The sequence below is a fragment of the Daucus carota genome, chromosome 3, assembly GCF_001625215.2.
Source record: "Daucus carota subsp. sativus chromosome 3, DH1 v3.0, whole genome shotgun sequence".
Lineage (NCBI taxonomy): Eukaryota > Viridiplantae > Streptophyta > Magnoliopsida > Apiales > Apiaceae > Daucus > Daucus carota.
Window position 1 is genome coordinate 4,187,279 of NC_030383.2, and position 23,993 is coordinate 4,211,271.

The 23,993-nt window shown below is 33.3% G+C and overlaps 3 protein-coding genes across 3 annotated transcripts; 1 reads left to right on the top strand and 2 right to left on the bottom strand.

Annotated features, from left to right (window-relative positions):
- Positions 1 to 15: 15 nt before the first annotated feature.
- Positions 16 to 3,286, bottom strand: LOC108214544 (multiple C2 domain and transmembrane region protein 14). The gene has a single exon (XM_017386606.2). The coding sequence runs from the start codon at positions 3,151 to 3,153 to the stop codon at positions 187 to 189; it is 2,967 nt and encodes a 988-aa protein (XP_017242095.1). The 5' UTR covers positions 3,154 to 3,286; the 3' UTR covers positions 16 to 186.
- A 7,391-nt stretch (positions 3,287 to 10,677) lies between these two features.
- Positions 10,678 to 16,873, top strand: LOC108211909 (serine carboxypeptidase-like 13). Its single transcript, XM_017383627.2, has 14 exons — positions 10,678 to 10,928; positions 11,014 to 11,159; positions 14,340 to 14,416; positions 14,519 to 14,638; positions 14,731 to 14,833; positions 14,903 to 14,940; positions 15,122 to 15,223; positions 15,293 to 15,379; positions 15,469 to 15,624; positions 15,726 to 15,797; positions 15,875 to 16,020; positions 16,129 to 16,242; positions 16,397 to 16,451; positions 16,605 to 16,873. Exons 1-14 carry the CDS (start codon positions 10,807 to 10,809, stop codon positions 16,686 to 16,688), a joined length of 1,422 nt encoding a protein of 473 aa, XP_017239116.1. The 5' UTR covers positions 10,678 to 10,806; the 3' UTR covers positions 16,689 to 16,873.
- LOC108211908 (probable ADP-ribosylation factor GTPase-activating protein AGD14) lies at positions 16,852 to 23,273 on the bottom strand. Its single transcript, XM_064088758.1, has 11 exons — positions 23,149 to 23,273; positions 22,956 to 23,017; positions 22,115 to 22,202; positions 21,985 to 22,046; positions 21,799 to 21,895; positions 21,221 to 21,652; positions 19,626 to 20,573; positions 19,014 to 19,100; positions 17,744 to 18,247; positions 17,597 to 17,642; positions 16,852 to 17,165 (listed from the first exon to the last, which is right to left on the bottom strand). The coding sequence occupies exons 1-9, from the start codon at positions 23,242 to 23,244 to the stop codon at positions 18,140 to 18,142; spliced, it is 1,980 nt and encodes a 659-aa protein (XP_063944828.1). The 5' UTR covers positions 23,245 to 23,273; the 3' UTR covers positions 16,852 to 17,165; positions 17,597 to 17,642; positions 17,744 to 18,139.
- Between the last annotated feature and the right edge of the window lie 720 nt (positions 23,274 to 23,993).

Here is a 23,993-nt window from a genome sequence, read left to right on the forward strand (position 1 = left end):
TCAACTCAGTTGATCTTGATAAAGCATAATTTTTATACTCAGTTCAAAAAAAGCATTACAACCAAGATCTATTGTTTAAAAATAAGCACCATATGAGTAAATCACTGCGAGGGTGTATCGAAAATGCTGCAACAAAAAAAAAGAATGAAAATATAGTTGCCCTTTACCCTGAGATCTTAGTAATGTCTACAGAATCTGATCCGACAGGGGGGGAAGTCGCCGGAAAAAGTTGACAGGAACCGATGGCATGTCATAGCGGAACCTGGGGTGACGCAGGTAGTAAAATCCTGAGACCAGAACAAATGCCTTGAATGGGACAACATAAAACACCAGTGAAGCTAATAAGCAGACCACAACAAATATGCCAGTAGCCCTCGGATCCCTCCAGTTGAACAACGCCTCTAAACGCTCACCCTGCGCTGCCACATCGCCTAATAGTGTCTGCGCCCTCCCAGCCAGGGCGCGTAAACGATCATATCTCATGCGAACATGATCAGGTGACCTTGTGGTCGGAAATCCATCAAACTCCTCATCAAGTTCATCCGGTCCTACTGCTTCCACGTGAGAAAGCCGAGGGTCCATTGTGATCGGGACCCTCTGGCGATAGCGGAAGCGCAATGTGATGACCAGGAATGCATACATAAAGATTGTGGGCAGGACTAGGTGAGGACACAGCACAATGGCCACTAGCAAGACATGGACTAATATTGTAGTTGGCGGGTGCGCCCAGGTGCGGATTCCATCCAGCCACCGAGCTAATGTGGCAGCTCTTGACAAACACCCAGCCACTCGAAACCAATTAGCCTTGCTACGCCTCATACTCCACATATGTGTGTCGGAATCCAACATAAACTGAACCACTTCCTGACCTAAAGCCGGTTCAGACCGAGATAGTCTAGCCGTCACAATTCTCATAGCCGTGTGCCTCAAAATGTCTTGCTGAGACGGCCCCAATGGCCGAACATAATGCATCCTCGGCAGCATTGGACTAGCATATGCTTGAAGTAAACATAGCCAGGAGGAACACGAAAATTTAACAGCAATCTCAATCTCCCCCATTTTCTTGGCACCACCAGGAAGCAACACAGTGAGATAATACGATCCTGTGTAAACACGGTTAGCATCCAGCGTGGACAGCCTTACACGCAGCTTTCCTAGGCGCACATCCTTTCCCGGTTTACCTTCTTCCCCACTACGCTTATACCTTCCATTATCAAACACGCCAATTGTAAGCACAGTGCACGGATCATAGACATCCCATGTGTATTGCTCATTCCATTGCGGATTAAACCTATCAAGAATTGTACGAGTACGAATCCACTTAGGCCCGTACTTTGCCACAACGTATGCATCCGTTGTGCCTCTTGTCCCATCAGCTGTTTTCACAGGAAGCAAATTTGTAGCTCCGCGAATACCAACTTCTAGTATACCAAGAGGTGGTTTAGACAGTTGCTTTGCAGTAGGCCGGACATCGCTGGTCACATGAGCAGCCTCATCAAGCACATGATATCCGCCTTCAAGACACACCCGAACATGAACTCTTCCTGTATAAGGCCTCGTCTCATCGCCTACCAGATTGAACCACCTTGATCTTGCCTCCGACTTATCATCATTCCGCCTATCAATACTTGACATTTGTACCTTAGCCTGCCCCACCGTATGACCGTTAGAAACATCCTCCACATTGATCAGCAAAAAGGGCTCAAATGGCTCAGCTGCCACAAACACAAGATCTTCATTCCACGTTGGATTAGACGATGAGCTGGACAAACTAACCGTTGTGCGACTCGTTTTGAATAGCTGCGGCCCCAATTGAGCCTTAACGTATAAATCCGGATTCTTAACTTTAATCTCCGAGCCTGATCCCAGCTGTAAGTCCTGGGCTTGGATGACCGTTAGCCTCAAATACCACAGCTTCGGAGACAAGTAAACCTTGGCTCGTGTCTCCGGTACTAATCCACCTGAATCCGATTGCCAAGCCTCCTGAAAAGCCTCATCCACCTGAGTCCCGATCCAAACAGCAAGCATAACATCCGTAGTCCCCTCAGACGAACCTCCATCCAATGTATACCACTGCGGTGCCAATGGACTATCCGGTGGAACTCTCTTAGGCACCTCCAACAAATCAAACGACACCGTCCCCAAACTACTCTCAATCACACTATCCTCCGCCCCTTTCTTCTCAACACAAACGGAAACTTCTAGAGAAGTCGAATTCAATCCTTCCTTATCAAACGCGAAAACCTGATCCCAATCCTTATTATCCGTTTGTTTCCTGGTATTAATACTATGAGTACCGATCACAAGCTTTGCATAAACAGAGCTATCAGCCTGGTCCTTATCCCCTCGCTTCGCCTTCAAAACACGAACAAAAAGAAACGGCATTGGATCAACCAGATCATAAGCAGTCCGGCCTCGATCACTTCCAAGCCTCCGAAGCTCCAGATCAGTCACATTCAAATTCACTCGTTTCTCCACCGCCTTCTCCTCAGCCTTCGGCTTCTCAGCTACGGGAGGATTCTCCACCACAGCCACAGCTGCCGCAGCTGTGGCCGATTGAGCCGCCTCCTCGACTTTCATGTCTCCCGTCTTTTCACCCTCCTTCGCATCCGGAGCCGTATCCTCCTTCTTCACTTCCTCAATTTTCTTCTCTTCTTCACCACTTTTCACCTCCTCCGGTTTCTTCTCCTCCGCAACAGCTTCCGCTTTCTTCTCGCCTTCCGCCGGAGCCGGCGGCGCCGCCGGCTCCTCATCAACATACCACACCTTCAATCCGATCTCGCCTTTAATCTGCGAAAAAACACTCCTCTTCTCCAGCGGATAATAAACAAGACTCTCCGAACCAACTTTCATAAAAGTACTCCCGGAGATCTTCACTTTCCCGAGAAACGTGCTCCTCTTCCCCGACATCTTGTCATTATAAACAATGATCTGGAGCACTTCAGAAGGCATTGCCGCTACATCATGAACCAAAAACTCGAGTTTCTCGTCCCACTGCGGATTCAAGTCCCTGGATTTCGTCTGTGTTCGACGTCTCTGGCCATCAAAATCTACGACAACATAAGCACTAGCAGTGCCTTGGCCGTCTTTAGGCATCAGGTTCTTGGCGTTGCAGATCTCTACATACAGCTTTCTGCTGCAACTCTCCGCCATTTTAGATCAAAACTGATAATTAGAAATCGAAAAAAAATGTATGTGTATATTGTATTGTGTGTATAGAGATGAAAAGATTTGTATGTATAGCTGAGAGATTGTGTGTATAGTTTGTAACGGGAATGGGAAGGGGAGTGAGGGTTGGTGTGTTTAAAAAGGGGGAGAGGGGGAATATATTGCCACGTGTGATATCTATGTGGCGGTTACGGTCAGTATCTGACGCTCCCTCCGTTAAAATTGTGTAACTGTTCTAAATGATTTTGGTGTGGACCAAAATGAAATTCTTGTGCTTTAATTTTTATAAAATGAAATAAACAATGAAATCTGAGTCAATTTTTTACATATTTTAATGGATTTATATTGGGAACTGTTATAGATTTTGAAACTGTTATAGATTTTGATTTCCAGTTCAAGTTCGAAAGTGTGGGGCTATTTCATTTTGAAAGGGTGATCATTTGTCGAATGTCATTTCTGTTTTTTAATATAAAAATTATTATAATTTGATAATTAGTAATACTTATTATATTCTAGCAAAAAATGTTTCTTTCAATGAAAGGTGAACAAATTTTATAAGATCATTACAATTTAATAGGGCCAACATGTACTTGTCGTGAAGGAAAGTACCACAACATGTTTTAGTACCAAGGTGGGTCTATAAATATAATCTTAAAAAATATTTTAAGATTTTTGCTATAATTTTGTATGATAGTTGTGTATATTGTTGTTCTTGTGATTCACGTAATAAAATATATTAAATTTTACTCTTATGTCTCGACCATTCTTTACCGTTCTTTTTAATTGTTCCATCCAATTCTTTACATTTAAAAATTTATCAAAAATGTCAATTAATCTCACCACTTTCTCACGTTTTTCCCTACTTTTACTCTAGCTGCCATCTCTTTTTATAAATTAAGAATTAATGGATGACATCAATTCACCTCTTTTCTTTCTATTTTTCATTTGACAGAGCTAAATATTTAACTTACTTATTGATTGAGGATCAATAAAGACTTATTCAGAACTTCATTTTTGTCAGAAATTATTAATTCTTTTAACTTAAATTGTTAAATATCCTGTCACAATAAAGTAAATAATTTGTGCAACTGAAAAAGTAGGGTAAGTTATTAATATAAACATGTGCATAGATCGATGAACGGAGATACTCACTGTCTGGCATTATTTTACAGGAAAGCGTGGATCTAAATAAACATAACGTTTTTATACAAAACGATAAATTTGGTTCAGAGGAAGATGCCCATAGATTTCAGCTCATCTGGTTTATTCGATTTCATCCACTTGCACATATAAAATTAATCGACGTAAACAAAATTTAATATCTGAATATTTATTGAAATTTAAGTTATGTGAGTGAAAAAATTATTACATATTCTTGTTTACTGAAAATATACTTTTCTTTCTTGACAAAAATATATATATCCCTTTCAAAGTAAATGTTTATTTAGATTTTAATCTGTAGTAAAACAATTATAGTACTCCAGTCATATTATATTAACTTTCAATACATATTCTAACATGTGAAAATGTTAATTATATATATTATTTTTATTTTTTGAATAAAATATAATATTTACCTTTTCATTTAAAGAGAAAATTAAAATAATATTATATTGAAGTGACATTTTTTATATACTCAAACATAAAATATGTTGCTACAAATATGACCGTTGCTTTGTTCTCATGCACCCACCTCCTGCTACTGTACTCATTCAATTGCCTCTTCAGTTTTATTGTAGCACCTTGTTATTGTGTTTTCATCAATTAAATTTATATAGGCACAGATGTGCTGCAAAATGTTGCTATTAAATAAATCTAAATGGTACTGTTCAGCAGTAATTAAATATTTTTATAAATAAACGGCAGTATTTTTTGATCGTTGATATTGCAGGATATGTTCGGTGTTTATATGCGCACATCACGTGTATTTGTTCACTAAACTAATCGGCACTTAAAAGTGATTATGATTGTTCTGTATCTGCTACACGAATGTCTGAGCATGTGCATATATTTCAGATGTTACTTGACTCGTTAATATATTGATTGATCAGGAAGTTTCATCGATCTTTAAAATATTCGATCTAAATATTTTCAGCTACAAAATTGATACATGTGTAAATCTACCGTTCCTGATTTTTTACTATCCAATTTATATAAAAATTTTAAACTTGAGTATGAATTAGAAAAAGGAAAATATATTATAAAACTTTCTTTCATATGGGAACCCATTTTCGGATATTATTAGTTTATATATTTGGAGAACAATGCATTTAAATATATTATGTTAAATATCCAACTTGATATTAATATTTAATTGTTATTGTGGAATCTTCGTGACTGAGCATGTTTAGCTTCACTCTTATTTATAAAAAATTTGTTGTTTCTTAGAAAAACATTAATTTCTTGAAAATAAGTCACACAACCAGTGTTACAAAAATCGAAAATCGAGAATCGAACCAAAACGGTTGATCTACCGATTCAGGATTAATCGGAGTGAAAATCAGTTGTATTTTAATATTAAAATATTATTTTTAATATTTAGTTATTATTATATTATTTATTTTACAATATATATTTACTGAGTTAAGTTCTATGGAGTAAAAAAAAATTGGAGTATTGGAGTACAAAATTTAATAAAATGTAATCTAGTCATCTAAATTTCAATTTTTTTTGTCCAATAATATTTGTAAATATTTAACAACCTGCACATTATGTTCTGCAACATAAACATCGTGATCAAATGGTAGAATAATTATTTTTATAAATCATAGGATTCTATGTTCTGCAATATAACTAATAAGCAGAACAATAATCTTAATACTTGTTAAAGTTGAAAAATATTAATGATTAATTGACAATTATGTGCAAGACAACTTATAAATGATAGATTATATCAAAATTTGGATAATCAAAGATATTATATAGGATCAAACTAAAAAATTATGATTTGTACTCCAATACTCCAATTTTTTATGTACTCCATAGAACTTAACTCTATATTTACTATATTATAAATTCTATAATTGTTCATATTTAAAGTAATATCGTATTTTAGTTTAGTAATTTATTATATATACTTCGTTTGAGAAAAATTTATAAAGATTAATCAGATTTCAAAAATCAAATCGGTCAACAACCATATAGAAGATGAATCGAGGATTTATCGATTAAATAGGAGATTATTAGAATATTGCAGACAACAGAAGGACTCTCACGCTACCATGCATTTCTAACATTTTCAAGACGGACAGAACATTTGTAATAGCACTCTTTTGATGATTTAGAAATGTTATTGGGGCTGCTTGGTGAAGTGTGGCGCCAATTTCAAATGTTCCCAGTCATTTGTATACAAATGGCTGGGACACGGAGATCAAGAAATTGTGTAAGAAATGAGTAAAGTTAGATGAAAAGTGGGTATAGTGGTGGGACCCATTTATATTTAATAATAGATTTGAGATAGTGGAGGAAAGTAGTGGGTGTAAGAGCAAGTCCAATAGGTGTGCTAAATCAAGTCTTAAATCCAAAAATAGGGAATATGGGATAAAATTGCACTCCAACACTATGCTAGTGATGTGCTAAATCACTAGCACAAGCCTCCTCTTCCCTATTTTTAGAATATGCTAGCCACTTCTAAACTATTTTTATCATTAAAATATTCATTTCTCTCTCTCCTCCACATCATTTCCCACTCTCCTCCACACCAAAGTTGTTTAAATTTAATATTATTATAATAATAGGGAATGGATATAGGGAGTAGTATTGGAGCTCATGTGCTAAATCTTGTGCTAAATGACTAAGACATATTATTTTATAATATTTTTGAGGAACCTCTTAGCATAGTGTTGGACTTGCTCTAATAGTGTTTATATTATTATAGAATGAAGATAGTGGAGAAAAGTAGTTCGTGTAATGATATTTTATATTATAAAAGTTTACTATTTTTGGAATGTATACAATTGATGGGACGTCCCAAAAAAGAAACTGTATACAATTCACTGGGACGGAGGGAGTATGCTAATTTAGGACGGTAGTCGGTAGAAGAATATAGTTGTGAAATCGGACCAGACCGGGTCATTCGGTCCATACCGGACCGGTTACAACCATGCCAGTCCTTGATCATGATTTGTGAAAAAAATGTATGTTCGATTCAGTCTGTTTCAAGATTGCAAAGACCGGAAAAAAATGGAACGGCCCAGTTGTCTTTTCTTTTTTTGCCATAAAAGGAAACGGCCCAGTTGTGCAAGTCCGGTAAATTACCATTCCTAAACTCACATTTAGGCATTTAGGTGATATAGGGAAAAATAGGGGATCTAACGCTATCATAGAGTTACCAAAATTACTACTCCCTCTGTCCCATTTTAACTGATGTTTGACTTTTGAACACGTATATTGACGTGTAAAAAAACAATATCTACACTCAATAAAAAATTTCAATTCTTATATCAAATAAAAGTTTAGACTTTAAACTTTTATTTGATATAAATTTTATAAAAAATAATCATGTTTAGATGTAATTTTTTTAACATTTTAAAATACGTGTAAAAAAGTCAAAAGTAGTTAAAATGGGACGGAGGGAGTAGCACGTCGTTAACTCTACTAACCATTACTTATTTTTAGGTAACCACTAGCCATTACCTATTTAATATCAATGAATAAAAAATTCACGTGTCTCCTTTTTTCTTTGTCTAATCTCTCGTCTATATCTTCCTCTCTCAAATTTATTATTAAAATTATAATAGGAGAGCAAATATAAGGATTGCTATTGCAGTTGACACTAAAAATAGATTATCTAAAACATCAAAACTCGCTAGAATTCATTATTTTATATTATTAAAAGGTAATGAGAAAGGTAACTTATTAGACTTGCTCTAAGTTCCATACAGATGAGGCACTCTAACATTAAGTATCCTAGTGCTTACCTAAATCACTAGTATATCCTCAAATTTTCTAACCATTACCTATTTATTTTTTATGAATAAAAAATTGTATCCCTCTTTTATTTTTTTATCTTTTCTCTCATTTCCCCTTCTTTCTCTCAAATCTATTATTAAAATAATGATAGGAGAATAAATATAGGGATTGGTATTGGAGTACAAATCAGTAAAACTCATCAGGATTCATTATTTTAAATTATTAATAGGTAATGAGATAAGTAACCTCCTGACAAAAAGAAAAGAATAAATAACTTATTAGACTTGCTCTAATTTTCAATATTTCTATTATTTGACACGTAATATATATATTTTGAACTAAAAAAAGTTTCTCTTTAACATTTCGGTATCATGTATTCTTCAAAAAATTCTAGCTATACAAATATATATCACAAGCAAATTAGCGATAGTGAAGTGGTATAGCTTAAAAAATGACAACACACGATATGGTAAATATCTAAAAATCAGTAATCATCTAAAAACCTAAAAAAAATGTTAACTATGTCGGAGCGAATTTGATCGATTTTTAAAAATTGTATAATTTACCACTTAGGGTCAAATCCATATATTTTGATACTGGGTAGCGCTTAGACGGCGATCTAAACCAACTTTTAGAATACGTTTGATTTGATTGAATACGATATGAGAAAACACAATTTAAAACAGTAGAAATTCATCAAAATATTTAAGTACCCTGTCTTCTTCTTTTATATGAATTTAATTAGCATGTGGACAACCGTAAATTGTATTAACTATTATAACGTGTAAATTGTGTTACTATTAATTTCTTTAAAAGAGTATATTTGAATAATAGTGAAACATGTACATGAGAGCAGATCCCATAACACGATGCTTGAATTATGATTTGAAAAATGTGTCAATTCAACATCCAACTCATTCACTGAAAGATTTGAATATTTAAAATTCAACACTAAAAACATACTTTTACAAAAAATGGAATGATTATTTCATATATTTAATATTTACACATCTAAGAATATAATATATTATTTATTATTAGTTTGATGAATTTTAATTGTGAAATATATATAAAAGTTTTATAACAACTAAAAACCAGTCAAGGCCTAAAATTTGGAAACAGTTTTTAACAAAAACCTCCTGTCCCAAAAAGCTGTTTAACAAAATCGGCAATTTAGAATATTATTTTCTATGTTCTTTATTTTGGACGGAATTTGACACATATTTTAATTTTTTATTAAATATAGTTTCATATATATATAACTTTTATTTTTTGAACGAAAAATGAATTTTTAAATATATTAAAAATATATATTTAAAGAATAACTATAATCTTATATATATTTGAAAATATATTTCATGAAAAAATACTTAAAAAAATGAAAAGAACTGATTACATAATCTTCAATAAAGCTGCCATTAATTACCATCCGCGAATATCAACAAATCTTAAATTCTCACCTCGGGGTTCATGACAGGTGTCGGATTTCTTTTGTTTTTCATGTTTAGCGGTGGATCTCACTGGTGTAGTGGTGTTTGTACGTGTGGTTCACATATGCGCCTACCTTAAAAGTGGGGTCCATACATGTACTTTTTTTGTCCATACATGTACCTTAAAAGTTTGTTTGTAACTTTTCATTACGAGTATAAAATATACTCCCTCGGGACGCGAGCTTTAATGTTCTTGCAAAGTGTAGTTGTGCAGTCTATTTTTAAAGATTTTTTTTCTGAATTAAAGTTTGGATGTTATATTTTTATACAGAAAAAGAAAATCGTAAAAATAAGTTACGAAACTATATTTTATAAGAGCATTGAAATGCGTGTCGAGCAGTTAAAAAGAAACGTATAGAATTAAATGGGACAGAGAGAGTATACAAAAGTATATTATTTTTAAAAATAACAATATCATTACTTATTTTTGGAAATATATTATTTATTTTAAAAATTCTCATTTTACAAAAATAATATCACCCATACTGTTCTCATACTCGCTTTCTAGTAGATAGGCTATTAGTATTAATTTACTCGTCCCTGCATTTTTCGTGGATAGTATATAGAGGGACGAGACGTAACACACATTTGAATACTACTATAACATACAATAGTTATAGTAACTTATTTTAAAATTTTTTTGAATAAAAATTTAGATATTTGATTTATTAAGAAAAAATCTTAAATAAATTATAGAATTATATTTTATAATATTATTAAAACATGTGTCGGACAGTGGAAAAAGCATATACAATAAAATGAGACAAATGGAGTATCAAACACTTATGTTTGATTTAATCCAATAAAATATTAGAAATACAACTTGTAGCGAGTATTCATCAAATATAAGAAGGAAAAATATTTTAAAATTTCTAGAACTTCATATTTATTTATTCATGATAAATTTTGAAATTTTGTGACTTACAATAAATATTTTAAAGAAAAATAAAAACTGTTTTATATAAATATAAAGGAGAAGAAGTCTTTTTTTTTTTTACAAACAATACTATTTTTTTTTGCCACCCAAACAAGAGTATTAAAATATTAAGAAACTTGAGTATTTCATTCTAACCACCCTTTTAATAAACGTGAGTATTTCATTCTAACTGACTCACACGAGAAGTTGACACCTGACCTTTGAACTGACAAGAACCTCATGCCACATGCTAAAGCTATTTACAGGCTAACTGGTTAGCAAGTAGGACACTTGTATTGCAGGGTAAAGGTTGGAGAAGCAATGCAAAGAGTTAGGTTACTTATTGTTCTTCTTGCAGGTCTATCATGTCCTACTTTCTCGCAGAAGATAGTCAAGGCTTTACCAGGGTTTCCTGGGGAACTTCCCTTTAAACTTGAAACAGGGTATGTAATGTTGTTTCTGAATGTGTGTGAAAGTATATTTATACAGATAAATTCAAGTAATTAGCTGATCTTGTGGTGATCAAAGATATGTGGAAGTAGGAGGGAAAGAAGATTTGGTGCTGTTCTATTATTTCGTGCAATCCGAAAGGAATGCTAGTGAGGATCCTCTCTTGATCTGGATTTCTGGAGGCCCTGGTTGTTCTTCTTTTCGGGCATTCATGTATCAGCTTGGTCAGTTTTGTCTCTTAATTTTCTTTTCATGTCTTTTAATCAATGTTCTAGAAAGTGCCAAGAATCAATGTGAGAACGCTTATTCAGAATTTTAAGTGGATTAGTTATATATTTAAATATAATATTATTATTTTTAAAAGTTAAATTTTGTAATCAATATCCTTTATTAATAAGCGGAACCACATTTCAGTGGAACATCGGTACCAAAAGTACCAAAATTTGGTCACTTTCATATTGATTAGGATTTTATAAACATTATTATACTATTATCAAAAAACTTATATATTCAATAGAATTTTATTATTAAAGACTTCAATATTCATCATGAAAGACTTCTGTATTGATTAGAATTTTATTAGTATTAAAGACTTCAATATTCATTAGGACAATGTTATATAAATTTTTTTATTTAATAACAATAATCATTATAGGATTATGAAAAGATTTTCATATTGTTAGAATTTTATAGTTATTATTATACATTGTTAGGATTTTATAATTATTATTATTATACAATTATGAAAAGACTTCTGTATTGATTTGGATTTTATTATTAAAAATTTCAATCTTGGTTAAGATTTTATAATTATTATTATACTACTGTAAAAAGACTTCTATAGTGTTTAGGATTTTGTAATATAACATTTATCCTATCTGCACAGTTAAATCGCTAACAATTTAACTTATCTTATGAAACAGTTCTATAAAATTCATATAAAAAATCATTATAATATTTTTTATTTAGCAATTATTACTATTATCAAAAAACTTCTATATTTATCAGGATTTTGTATTATAACAATTATCTCACTAATAAAAATATATTACCAACAAAATTATTTGTTTATTTTCTTTAAACATAAATAATTTAATATACGGAACAACTTTGTAAATCTTTTATCATGTTTCAGAGTTCAAATAAATAAGGAGTTCATATTGATATTAATATAATATCCATATATAGTTTTATCAATAAGCGGAATCAATATCATCAAAATACAAAATATCAAAATACCAAACTGTGCTTATTATCATATTACAAATTTTTTTTTTTGAAATCGATAACAATTATTATTATTATTATATAACTATGAGAATACTTCCAATGTATGATCAGAATTTTTGTAATATAATGATTATCACACCAACAAAATTACAGTCAACAAAGCTACTCATTCTAGATTTTAAAACTCAAATAATTTATTTTATAAAATAACTTTAATTTGGTTATCATCATATATTTTTTTTATTCAGCAGTAATAATAATTATACTATTATAGATTTTATAATAAAATAATATCCTACCAATAGAATAATAATGTCAACGAAATTATTTTTTTTAATTTTTAAAACTCATACAATTTAATTTACGAAACAGATCTATAAAATTTTATCATATTTTAGAATTAAGATAAACAAGATTCAATGCTGATGCTAAAATACCAAAAAACTTGGTCATATATTTTTTAATAATAATTATTATTATCATTGAGCGCTCTTGTGAAGATTGCGATAAAGAGAATAAGGCGATGGTAACACTGACTTGACAAATTAAAACTCAAAGAGAATGAAGTCATTGTTCATATTGCAACTTATAATAAAAGAACCGACACATAATAATAATAATTATCATTCAGTGATCTTCTGAAGATTGCGATAAAGACGAATAAGGCGGTGGTAACACTGACTTGACAAATGGAAATTCAAAGAGAATGAAGTCATTGTCCATATTGCAACATATTATCATTCAGTGCTCTTCTGAAGATTGCGATAAAGACGAATAAAGCGGTGGTAACACTAACTTGACAAATGAAAACTCAAAGAGAATGAAGTCATTGTCCATATTACAACATATAATAAAAGAACCGAAACATAAGACATACGTCAAAAAATTTGATATAAAATTAGTTTTGGATAGTTAATTAAATTTGTCAAACTACAATATTAGTTTATCAAATAACTAAAACACCACTGTTAGATCTACAAAACTCCAACTAGAATTATATATAATGTTTGCCTATTAGATGAATAATATAATTGCGACTTAAATTTTTGAATTTTTATTCAAGATTAAAGACACTATACACGAACTTATATGTGTTGATCTTCAATATTATTTTCACAATTTAAAATTAATCAAACAATATAGTAATTTTACTAAAATAAAACATACTGTTAGAGTTTAGTTTCATAAAATCCACATTTAAGCCGTAGTAAGTAGCGGTCATAATCTTTTAGTTTAGTCATAAATAATATCTTTAATTATTCATATTTTATATGTAATTTACCATCTTTAAGTAGTTCTAAATATAATTATCAATTAATCATTAACATCTTTCAACATTAACAATCATTAAGATCATTATTCAACTTATGAATTATATTTTAGAACATATATAGTGTTTAGTGTTTTATAATATAATTGTTTTATCTTTTGATTACAAGGATTATATCGTAGAACATAACCCCCAAATTGTCAGATGTTTACAAATATTGCACACTAAAAAAATAAAAATTGAAACGAGTAGATTATTTTTAAATAATTTTGGACTCCAATACTCTTATTTTGTGAACACCATAGAACATGGACCCATATTGTTATGAAACAAATTTAAAATATGATCAAATTTTAATATATAGAAAGTCTTATATTAAATAGCAATAATTTGAATAACATTTAAAAATAATAATTTAAATAGACTAATAAAAATATTACAATGTAATTAAAAAACATTATCCTTGCAATAAATAACAAAATCTAAAATTTTATTTAAACCCGTGCTTGGCACGGGTTATCAACTAGTAATAATTATTTAAACTTATAATATTCTTAATAAAATATTTTTTTTCTTAATTTTTTTCATTATAATTATAATCATATTAGAAAAAATTAATATTTTAAAATTAAAAAATTAGCAAGTCAACGTTATTTTATCGGCTTGTTCTGATTAACGACTGTTTAATAGCTTAATATTTCTCTTAATTTTCAAAAATGTTCGGTACAAAATCGAACGATTTTAACACTGATTCTGCTCGCGCCCGCTTAATGCGCGTTATTAATCTGCACTAAGATGCATGACTTGTGTGTTGAGGGGAACATTTTACTACATTGTGATTTGGATTTCTGAGTGCATGGATTTTGTTGGAATTGAAGTACTTAACACACGCTTGCATATGAAGGTCCGCTCACAATCGACTACGATGATACTACTAAAGAAATACCAGATTTGCATTTGAATCCATATTCTTGGACAAAGGTATAATGTTTCATGGTTTCAACTTCGCGCTAAACCTCTGGATTTAACTGACAATTTTCGTAACTCATTCTTTCTGTGTGATGGAATTCATTCTTTTGTTAGTTCGCCAACATAATCTTCATGGACGTGCCTATAACGGGATTCTCCTACTCAAAATCTCCGGAAACTTATAAAAATAGCGATACCTTGTCACCAAAATACACTTATGAATTCCTTTGTAAGGTAGATTCTTGACACTCATATGTTAAGGGGGGATGAAGTTGACATTATGCTGCGAAATTTATACTAAAATGTCGATTATTTGACTGATGCAGTGGCTTGAGAAGCATCCTCAGTTCAGGAGCAATCCTCTGTACATCACTGGTGTTTCCTACTCAGGACTCACTATTCCGGCCGTTGTTGAAGAGATATTTAATGGTACCGGTGCTCAAATAGTCTTATTATTGTCGTGTTGCTTAACTTATATAACGATTCTTCTACGTGTAGGTAATGAAGCTGGAAATGAGCCGAGAATCAATATTGAAGTATGTATTGTGTCGGTGAATCAATAGATCACTGATATAAAGTGACTTTATTGAATCTTAAAAGCTTGTTTTAATGTTTTCCGAAACTTTGTTTGGTCCCCCTTGTGAAATTTATCAGTAAAGTGTGTAGCCTCTGTGAATACCTCGTACTGCAACTTCATTGTGGCTTTCATTTGCTCAGGGGTATGTTCTCGGCAATCCACTAACAGTTAAGGATATCGACTTTAATGCTCGAATTCCATATGCTCATCGAATGTCACTTCTATCGGATCAAATATTTGAGGTAAAGGCTAACCTGATGATAGTTTTCGACAAATCAGATCCGTTGTTGATACTTGTTTTCATTGTTTAGTCGACGAAACTGAGCTGCAAGGGCGATTACATCAATGTGAATCAAAGCAACACATTATGTCAAAATGATCTGCAACAAGTGAATCAGGTCTATATATTACAAGTTTCTGAGTTCCAAGAAGTTTTCAAGTTTAGTTGAATCACCTTATTAAATATTGCTTACATTTCAATATGCAGTGCCTAAAAGATGTATGTTTTTATCATATATCGGAAGATGTTTGTAATGTAGAGACCAGCACCAGGAGTTTGCTACAAAGCCTAGATAGCTCATCTAGCAAGTATCCGGACCTTCCTCTCCGATCAGCTATACTGAAGGGTCGACCATTGTGTCGGGTAACTTTCTTAAATCACGTGTAAGAGTACTTCCAATAAACTTAAAATGCCGAAGGGCTAAGCTGATTTATCATTCCTGTTTATGTACTTTCGTGTTCAAGGAAATTACTTATCCGTATGCTAGCATTTGGGCAGATAATGTTGATGTTCGTAAAGCTCTCCATATTCGCCAGGTATGGCCTTGTCTGAATTAGAGGCAATGTTTTGCAGAAGCTTGTTCGAGATGTTGGTAATCCTTTTCTATTATCAGGGAACAATAGGAGTGTGGGCTAGATGCAACGGTGATCACTATTACCTGGGTAGAAATGACAGCGATCATTATGCATATAACGTTGATAGTTCTCTTGAACATCATCGCAATCTTACCCGAAAAAGCTGCAGAGCGTTGATCCTAAGGTACATTTTGTCCTAAACAGAGGATTTTTCATTTGGAGTGTCTTGCTACTAATATGATTCTGTCCCACAAGCTTGCTTGGCTCATATTTGTAATGTTTGACGCCACAGTGGCGATCACGACTTGATTTTCCCATACATTGGGACTAAGCAATGGATACAGGATCTCCATTTGAGTGTTGATAGCACCTGGGCACCATGGTTTGTTAGGGGACAAGTAGCAGGGTATGTTGATCATTAGATCTGGGTGCATTCTTTCCTTATTCATTCGCTACTTTTAATTCGGATTAAATGGCGTTTTGATCAATCAACTCACTCCTAACTTGTAATTGCCGTTAGCTTGATGACCAGACTGATTAAATTTCTAAATCTTTCACAGATACACAGAGTCGTTTTCACATAATGACTTCACATTGACATTTGCCACTGTTAAGGTAAAGTTATGCATTCGGTGAAGTTATTCAGATTCAAGATTACTCTGTTTCTAACAGTGGCGCTAGCTTCTGTCAAGTGCTGCAGTAAAAACTATAACTTCCCCGGTGACCACCGGATCTAAATTAAACTCGTAATGTTTTTGACGTCTGCAGGGGGCAGGTCACGCGGCGCAAGAATATAGGCCTGAAGAATGTCAAGCAATGGCATACAGGTGGTTAGGCCATAAACCTCTCTGATAATCTGGTGTTGAATATTCTGCAACCATTTGAGCTGCAATATGGATGCATCATCATATTGTGTCTTTTTGATGTCTTTATTTACTTCAATGTTGTCTTTATTTAAATGGCACTTGTGTAAGTTTTTGATAATGAATATCGTGACAATAAAGATTTGGTAAATTATAACTATATACTCATCAAATCGACCAGAAACTGACCTTCATATATAAAACGAGTACGACCAGGAGCCTTAAATTGGGATCTTATACAAGGTGCCGATGCCCAGAACAGTACATACAAGTTGCTCTAAGAACCCAGGACAGTGTCTATCTTCAAATTTTGTTCTGTTGAGGACACTTTACTTGTGATTCTTTGCTACGGGAAATGGAATGTATTGGCAATGATACCAACTTTGGGAGAACAAATAAGAGCAATGAACCCTATGCAAAAGGATTTCCTCCAACAGGAGCTCCAGACCCTTTTGATGGAACACTCCTGAAAAATATAAAATCATGCATTCGCGTTCAAATTTTCAAGTACAATGCTAGAACTTCTACATATTAACATGTAGAATCTAGACAGAGGCCTTTTGCCAGACAATTATAAAAAATGAATGTTAAGTTTTTGTTGTCAACTGCAAATATTGACAGTAAAGTTTGGGGTGGTCAATAAGTTTCAGATCATGCATAAGAGTTTGAGCTCATAGCAAAATTAGCCCCAGGAGTCCAGGTTACAGGATTCCTGATACTTGGTGTCCATAAACAGACATGCTTCCATTGATCACAAACACTTCCATTGCCTAACAGGATTAAATTGATGCAACTTATATATTTTACTCAAAAAGAGACTAGATAAGTACCGTTTAGAATGACCATATTACGAGTATGTAGTAAAATTATCAGTACAAGAAAAGCAGTGGAACATACGCTTGTTGTGTGTTTTGTACTGGCTCTCCATATAGTCCGAAGGTACCTGAGGATTTAAGATAAATTCACCATAAATGGTAGCTAGAGAGGGAGCGGGAAAAAGTCGATTGAAATATTAATATGCTACTGAGGCACCATATCAGTTACCTTGTGGCCCAGGAGGAACATATGTTGCCCCTGAATTCTGGGTAAACCAAAAACCAGTCGCACCACCACTATAGGCAGTGGCGGATGCACGGGTGCTAAAGGTAGGGCAAGTGACCTATCATTATTTTTTTTTTTCAATTTTTTTTTTTACATTCATATGTCATATGCTTACTGATGTATACATAATATATCCAGTATGTTACTACCTCTGTCAAACTTCTCTATCAATATATTTTTTTCACTCTAAAATTTTAAGTTCTTGATATGATTCATCTCTAAAATTCTCCTCTATGATACTCATAATTTTAGATTGTTTAGAAATCGTAATTTGAAAAAGAAAAATTAGAGACTACAAAGTGTTCGTTAAAATGTCACACTGAATTTTCTCTACATATGTTAAATGTGTGACACACCATTCACTAAATCCTGTATCCGCCACTGACTATAGGCAATTGGCATCTGGCTATTCGGTAACGCACCTTGCATTGAACTCATTCCTGGAAACTGGAAATGCCGATTATTGGAAAATTAAAAATAAAAACTGTAGATAACACAAATGACTTGTGAACATCGTACAAATACAAAACTCTAGACATTATATCCTTCATCTCTTGGTAACAAAAGGTCGAGGGAACAAGTCTCAATGGAGGTAGGATGCATATGAGTATTCACATTTCTGTAATTGATCTTGACTAGAAAAACAAGAAATTATAAGTTACTGAAATAATTGGTATATAGGACTACACTGTAGTTCAGATCAGTTCCGGGCCTTCTGCTTGCAAAACTATAAGTTAGTGAGTTGCTATCAAATGTTTTATTATAAGATACGGAAAATTGCCACTAGCAGTAAATTTAAAGCTACTCATCAGATTACATATGGTGAGACTACAGGATACTGCCTAATAGGTATGAAATTATCATCTTTAAATCTGAATATTCTAGTTTCAGCCAAGAACTAGATATAACAGTACACCCATCAACATCCTAGGTAAACAAGCAAGAAGATAAAGATATTTGCGGAAATATGTAGAGCAATTGCCCAACCATCTAGATTGCTCAACTGAACAAGCTAACCATTCACACCAACATATAAATGCCATAACAATTAATAGAGTCCGTTCTCAAGTTTATGTTTGTGTCTAATTCAGACACCTATGAGTAATATTTGCTATATGTGAAACGACTTTTCAGCAATTCAACTATTACAAGTGCTAATAGTCAACCCGTCATATACAAAGAGAAAATCAGCGCAACATAAAATTTAGCTCACCATGTTGCTAAGCTCAGCATCAGATTCATAAGCAATATCAAATGGGTTTGTAGATTTTCTGTTAGTTGTACTTAGCAGTGCTCCGGCCTGTATAATGAACATGTACATTAGATAATAGCAACGACATATGAAGTAACGTTAAGAGGTTTAGTATATGCAGTAATGTTAGGAGGTTTAAATAAGAACCATAGAGCATATAAAAAGTAATGTTAAGAGCCTCAACAATCTGTCAATCCATCAACCACAGTGTACAAATCAAAGAAGAGCATTCATTATCTCAGTCATAAGAAAGTATCACCAAATGGATACCCCTCATCTCTCGGTAATAAGAGGTCGAGGATGCCTCTTTTCAGTTACATTGTCTTATTCGCAATAGTCTACTAGCTACCATTGTAACTTGGATTAAACAGAAGCTCTATGATCACTACACAGGAGCAAACCTCAATAAGGAAAACTCTATATGGATGTCTTCTATTGTTTTTATTAGACTACTAAAAAAGCAACATGCATGAAAGAGTCAAAATCTTGTAATTGCATGTTTACATATAAGTACACCAGCCAACATTTAGTTTTAACAGAAATTACTAAAAATGTTGCAGTAAGATCCCTCACCTGATTGTTCCCAGAAGGAAGGCTGACACTGTTGTGCTGACTTCCATGCCAGTGTATAGGCATTGAGGAATAAGTCACCTGAGCACTGTAATCATAAAAGGCATTCCACTGCTGATTTGTATTTTGGAACAAGTGCTGGTTGGTATTACTTACGGAACCTCCCTCATTATAAGTTATTTCTGCTCCAGTAAAACAGTGACTGCCTTGACCAGCCTCCGCATTCTGAGGTCCAGCAAATGTTTCCCATCTACCATTTTGTTGGTTAACTGGATCCGATGACTCCTCATTCAAAGTTGGCATTGACGCCTTCTGATCTGAAGATGTTGGTTGAGATGCTGAAGACAGTTTCAGACAGCTTGAAGTTAAAATCAAAGACATGGAAGATGGTTGAAACAAATCTAAAGGTATATTTGGTGCAATTTCAGGAGACTTAAACATGTCAGAGTCTGAAGTGGAAGAGGTAACGGTAAAACTCTGACTGCCTTGACAAGGCTCCATATTCTGAGGTCCATCAAATGTTGCCCATCTCCCGTTTTGTTGGTTAACTAGATCCGATGACTTCTGATTCAAAGTTGCCATTGATGCCTTCTCATCTGAAGATAATGCTTGAGATGCTGGAGACAGTTCCAGACAGCTAGCAGTTGAAATCAAAGACATGGAAGATGGCTGAAACAAATCTAAGGGTAAATTTGATGAAGTTTCATGGGAGTGAAACAAATCAGAGTCTGTAGTGGAATGGGTAACAGTTTGGGAAGCAAACACAGTATCAAAGAGGTCAGGGCTATCACGATTCCTAGATACCGTAGAACTTGGTAAAGAAAGAAATGTATTTAATTTAGAACGGGTTCCAGAAACTTTTCTTGTTCCTGAGTCGTTCTCAGAATTTGCTGAACTGAAGGGCATGAAGCTGCTGCTAAATGATGCAAAACTGCTGTTTGATGTTGTCCTCTGAACATAAGGAAAAAAAAACAGAGTTTTAGGAGAATCACCTAACATGTCGACAAAGAACACATGCTAACACACATACAAGTCTACTCTTTTAGTAAGTGGTATTTTTAAACATTATACTGCGAAAAAGTTTGCATCTCTAATTTGGAGATGACAATCGCCAGCAGATCCATCTCAACTAGAATTTTAGTTTTCGATATTGTTAATAGGTTGCACACTTACTTAATCCAGGAAAATCCTACTGCACCCGGGAATAAGTAAGTCATGTTTCAGAAGTATAATGTGCAGAAGCAAGCACTAGAAGGCCATTATGCATATACACAACAATAACAAATGCCTAGATTATTCAATTTTTTTTTTTTAAAATGCAATTTATTCTTTCATATTTTCTAGATCCTATGATTGAACAGATATAACAAACTTACTTATATAAAATATCAACTAACAGTCTTAATATCATGCACACCATTGCATGGCATTAACATGAGTGACGAAAAAGATAATCAACTACTTGATGAGTCCACACATCATCAAAGCCTATATGGCTATACCAAAACATTCTTTTAAAAATGCCTAGGTATAATTGTATTTTAGTTACCAAGTGAGTTCACTTTAATCGAAATAAGAATACATGAGAGTAAAATGACCTGCAAAGATGAAGCTCTGCCCCTATCTAGACTGGAGTCTGTGTCTGAAAAAGTATTCGCTTTCTGATTCCAGGCATTTACACGTTCTCTAAAAGTTTCATCGGAAGAGCTACTGAACTTGATGCTGCTCTGAGTGGAAGGTGATTGGTTACTTGACCTATAAGGGCTACTTGCAGTAGAAGTAGAATAGTTTGTAGATCTTGAATTAGAATACTCATCAACAAAGTTTTCCTCATTAGCAGCACCCGCAATACGACTGGGACTAAAGGAACCAGAGGTTTTAAGGCCTCGGTCAGAACCAGCTTTTCTGACGAGAGCAAATGCTTGTTTTCCATATCCCCTTTCTTCATATTGGTAATCATATGGTGGGCTTTGGGAGTAGAAATGATATGAGCTGGCTCTTCTAGAAATATCCTCGGGACTTTGAAGGTCCTGCTAATTAGTTTATGAAAAAGAGTTAAGCTGCACTTGTAAGGGCAGATAATCAGAACTTCAGAATCATGATCCATCAAAAAGCGCCTCACAAGTCATCATCGTCTGCATGGATATACTCCATTCATATTGTATATGAATATTACCTGCAAAATTCTCGGAGGTTTCTCAGATGTCTTTCCTGCAGCATATTTCCCGTGGACATAGACATTCTTTATGAATTCCCGAACTTTATCTGCATTGCTGCAAAAAAAACGAAAATTGCCATATTCACACTCTGCAAACAAATTAGTATCTTCTGTACATTACAAGCAGATTTCAATATATTTCACCTGCCATTAGGAAATCTATGCCTTTGTGGATCCCAATCATTCAAAAATATCTCCCTTGCACGCTGAAGAAGCAATTCTTCTTATCAAATAACGAATCGGTGCCCAATGACGAGAGTATGAATGCATTTACCTGATTGCCTCCTCTTTGCAGAGCTTCAACTTCCTGGGAAGTAAACCTTGACATAGACACGGACTTCACACGGTGTGTAAACTCGCGACTGCATTTGTATATATAAAATTTTTTTATTGAGCTCATTCTCAAATTATTTTGACTTTTGCAATTACGGAACTACAATGTTAACACATCTTTCATCTTTAGAACAACATGGCAAGTGGTAACAAGCAAATTCGCGCCCAGTGACCCAACTCTGACTTCATTTCAATTCTATAAACTATCATGTTTAATGCCTAATACGAGGCCATCTACTGATTTTCGACAGACAAACATCAACATTAGCAATCAAACAAAAAAAATTGATGACATGCTGAAAGGAGCTATGGGATTAAAGTCCTCTGTCCAAAATAAATGCGTAATCAACTAAATTGATCAATTTACACTCAACTATGCATAATAATCATCTGAAAATGTGAAAGATATTCATTCAACTATGCATCTCCAGTTAATGTGCATTAAACGGTAATTTGTCGAGTGAGTTTCAACCCAAGTCTCACGTCATAAAGATAAAAAAAAGATTTGTCTTGAATATAAACAATCAAACAACTTCATTAATACGAGGCCTTTTAGAAGGAACTTAAAAACAAAATTGTGCGGATTTGACCACGAACAAACAATATCATACTAATATATAGTTAACGGGTGTTACACCGCCCAACATAAATTGTGCACACACTTGACATTAGCACATTGCCTACTGAAGGCTCATCATGATCATCAAATTCATACATAACAAAAAGATAATTAAAGCTAAAACGAACCGAAATAACTAATAAACGAGACTAAAGATACTCACTGTATGCCGCTGCAATTCATGCAAACAAATGTCCAGAAATCTGTGCAAACAAACTGCGGTCCCTGTTGCACATTTATAATTTAACTATATATTAAAATTTCAATATAGGATATTTAGTGTTAAATTTCCGTCGTAAAAAGCCTGATTTGTTATAGTGCGAGACGATATTAATAATGTGTGCATGGGACGGTACCACAGTGTTACAGTTGATACATCGTCGATTAGGTGGCAGCTTCATGAGGCCACGTATGATCTTCTCATTTCGCTCTTCTGCTTTTCTGGTCAGCATTTTTGGAAATAATTAAAATGTGAATTAAATAAATGAATAAGAATGTATAGAGAGAGCAGGAGGAAATTCAGAAACTAGGGTTTCGAATATTTGAATTTGTGGGGGAGCAGCTTCGTCCCCTCCTCCTCCTCTCTCTGCAACACCTTGATGCTGATTGATAACCAGTAATTCATCTCATTTCATAAATTTATAATTTATTAAAGATAAACGAGATCACTGTTATATATGTTAACTTTCGTGTCACACATTTATTAAGAAAAATGACAAAAATATCATTGTTTTATATTTTATGCAAAAAGATTAATTTTGAAATAAATGGTGATATATGATGATGATATATGCATAGATTGATAAATTTTGAATGTTGTATATAATAAATATTTCATGATAATAGAAAAGATAAAATTTTAAAATTTTTATCTAATCAGAGAATGTGTATCACATAAAATGCATATACGCTCTTAATAACATAATCATTTATATATTATATTAATTATAAAAATGTGTATAAAAATGATATTTTTCACTATCGGTACGAAAAATAATATTATTATCTAAAAAATATTAAAAATGACAATTTTGTCATTCTCCCCTTCGTTAATGTATATGTTCATGCCGGGTGCTCATATACATGTAGGGCTCATTATATTATATAATTTAAAAAGGTATTAAGGAAAAGGAAAAAATTTGCATACTCAAACAATTCCATTACATACATAGAAAAATTCTTCATGTTCACCTAATTTACA